The following is a 2,500-nucleotide window of genomic DNA, read 5'->3' on the forward strand; positions in this document are numbered from 1 at the left end:
TTTCCCCCTTCCCCCCCTCCTCCCACGTGCTTCTCAGCGCCCCCTCCCCTCCCCTTCCCCCCTCCTCCCCTCTTCCCCCCCTCCTCCAACGTGCTCCTCAGCGCCCCCTCCCCTCCCCTCCCCCCTCCTCCCCTCCCCTTCCCTCCCTCCCCCCCTCCTCCCACGTGCTCCTCAGCGCCCCCCCTCCCCTCCCCTCTCCCCCCCCGCCCCCCTCTTCTTCCTCTCTGCCAACGCCGGGGACTCCGAGGCCTCCCTTGCCAAGAGAGCCTACAACGGACGGATGCTGTGGCCGTATAAATAGACCTTTTGCGAGGAAACAAAACGGCGGATCTGATAATGTGCAAGATTTTTTTTTAGATTCGAGGTGATATTTGACATGTTTAGGGTTGTAACTTACTTTTTTTTTTTTTTTTGCTCTTGTTTGTTGTTGTTGATGTCTTTTTTTTTTGGTTTCTATTTGTTTTGGAACGTGAGGAGCGAAGGGTATTTGAAAACAATGTTTACGGTGTCTTTTTTCTCGTTACAAGAGGTACTTCTTTCAAATCAAGTACATTTTACCTATGTTTATCGGATGGAGCAAGTAGACCAGATTTATTTACTAGAGTTAATTAAAAGGAAAAAAAATACAGAGCGGCCGGCCTGTCACATGTACTCGGACACGCCAGAACACGTGTCCAATCCCTGTGAAAATATTAAATACATACCTTGCAGGTCATTTTGTACTGCTGGTTATGTCCGTGGATCAAACACCTCACCATCTTGTTGTTTTGTAATATATCTTTTTTTCTCGAATTCAGTAATATATCCGAAAAGCACGAGGGAAATTTTCAACCCTCCAAAAAAAACAAAAAACCGTACGTATGTATAAAATCCAGTCACCACAAGTTATAAATCACCATCAATAACGGATGATAATCGAGTAAAGAAGCCACTCTCTCTGTTCTTTCTCTCTGTCAGGTGTTATTTCACGCAGGTGCTGCCGTGACCTGTTCCTCGCGCCGTTCGGGGTCGGACTGCGAGGCGAGGGGGACTTGCCCGCGCCTTAAAACGTCCGCCTTCTGAGTCACAGAGGAAGGCCCGGCCGCCTACGTCACGCGGCGGTGCCAACCCACTGCAACGACCTCCGTCACCATTTCTGCCTTTTTCTTCATCGCCTGCTTGGAAATTCGTGTTTATTTTCGACGTGGGATATTCATCACAGGTAGTTTTAGTTGTATTTTTTTTTCTTTCATATATCCAAAGATGAAGAAGGATGAATCGTTAGAGAGGTGTTGGCTCCCCGTTTCGAAGCATGGTTGGGACATGATCCTGGTGACGCAACGTTAAGCTCATGCTGAACGCCAGAACGAGATCGGGAGATGAGTCCTAGGTGATGCCGCTCACCGGATTACGGTTGTTTCGTCAACGGACATGTAACTGCTCATCAGTATCGACCCCGATTGTCATGCTTTGTGTAATGTGGCATTAGTACACTGTCATCGCTCACTGGTGCTCGAAACGTACATCGATCTTTCCAAAACGTACATAGATATTCTGCACTGAAAAAAAATTAAATGTTGCGTCAGGTAGGAGAGGAATGTACTACCTAAAGCCCCTTTCTTTACCAACAATTATGCATAACGCGTGAACACATTTCCCATAACAAGAAGTTCCGTTCGGCCGCGCGGGAAAAAGCAGGCTGAAGATAGTGCCACAGCCAAGGGAAACAATTTTAAGATCAGAAATCCTCTCACACGTGATATAGGACTCGCCCTTAAGTGTCGGCAGGTGCTCCTCGAGGCCGTTGTAGATCCACGTCACGCTGCCTTTTAAGGAGGGGCTGAGAGGCGCCGGAATCAGGACAGGTTCGCTGGGCGTTCGGACGGAAATGGTTAGGCCGCTTGTGGAGTCACTGCTCCTTCTCTTACCGCACGTATATCGCGTTGCTTCTGTTGCTACTTTCACTCGCTCCCTGCTCGTGTCTCTCTTGCTTTCTCTCTCTCTCTCTTTCTCTCTTTCTCTTTCTCTCTCTCTCTCTCTCTCTCTCTCTCTCTCTCTCTCTCTCTCTCTCTCTCTCTCTCTCTCTCTCTCTCTCTCTCTCTCTCTCTCTCTCTCCCTCTCTCTCTCTCTCTCTCTCTCTCTCTTTCGTCTCTCCCTTTCTTTCTTTCCATCCCTTCCTTCCTTTTATTCTACCCCTCTTCTCCCTCCCTTCCCTTCTTCCCGTCCTTCATCCTTCCGTTATCCCTCTCTCCTTCCCTTCCTCTTTCCTCTCCTCCCTCCCTCCTATCCTTCCTATATCCCTCTCCCCCTTCCTTCCTTCCTTCTTTCCTTCCACCCTCCCTCCCTTAATCCCTCCCTCCCTCCCCCCCTCCCTCCCTCCCATCCTTCTATATCCCTCTCTCCCATCCTTCCTATATCCCTCTCTCCCCTTCCTTCCTCCTTCCCTTTCACCCTCCCTCCCTTAATCCCTTCCTCCCTCCCTCCCTCTCTCCCATCCTTCCTATATCCCTCTCTCCCTTCC

General features: G+C 49.7%; 1 protein-coding gene across 14 annotated transcripts in view; it reads right to left on the minus strand.

The window, feature by feature from the left end:
• LOC113827711 (uncharacterized) overlaps nucleotides 1-2,500 on the minus strand; it is a 35,825-nt gene that overhangs the window by 20,413 nt on the left and 12,912 nt on the right. For 2 of the 14 annotated variants that reach the window (XM_070123879.1, XM_070123875.1), the window contains exon 1: nucleotides 705-1,076. The exons of 1 other annotated variant lie outside the window; for it this stretch is intronic. In XM_070123879.1, coding sequence (XP_069979980.1) covers nucleotides 705-758 — 54 coding nt within the window. In that variant the 5' untranslated portion in view covers nucleotides 759-1,076. Of the gene's footprint in view, nucleotides 1-704; nucleotides 1,088-2,500 lie in introns of those variants that run through there. 11 more of the 14 variants (XM_070123880.1, XM_070123866.1, XM_070123882.1 and 8 more) reach the window with 10 other exon arrangements.

Source organism: Penaeus vannamei, chromosome 7, assembly GCF_042767895.1.
Source record: "Penaeus vannamei isolate JL-2024 chromosome 7, ASM4276789v1, whole genome shotgun sequence".
NCBI classification, from domain to species: domain Eukaryota; kingdom Metazoa; phylum Arthropoda; class Malacostraca; order Decapoda; family Penaeidae; genus Penaeus; species Penaeus vannamei.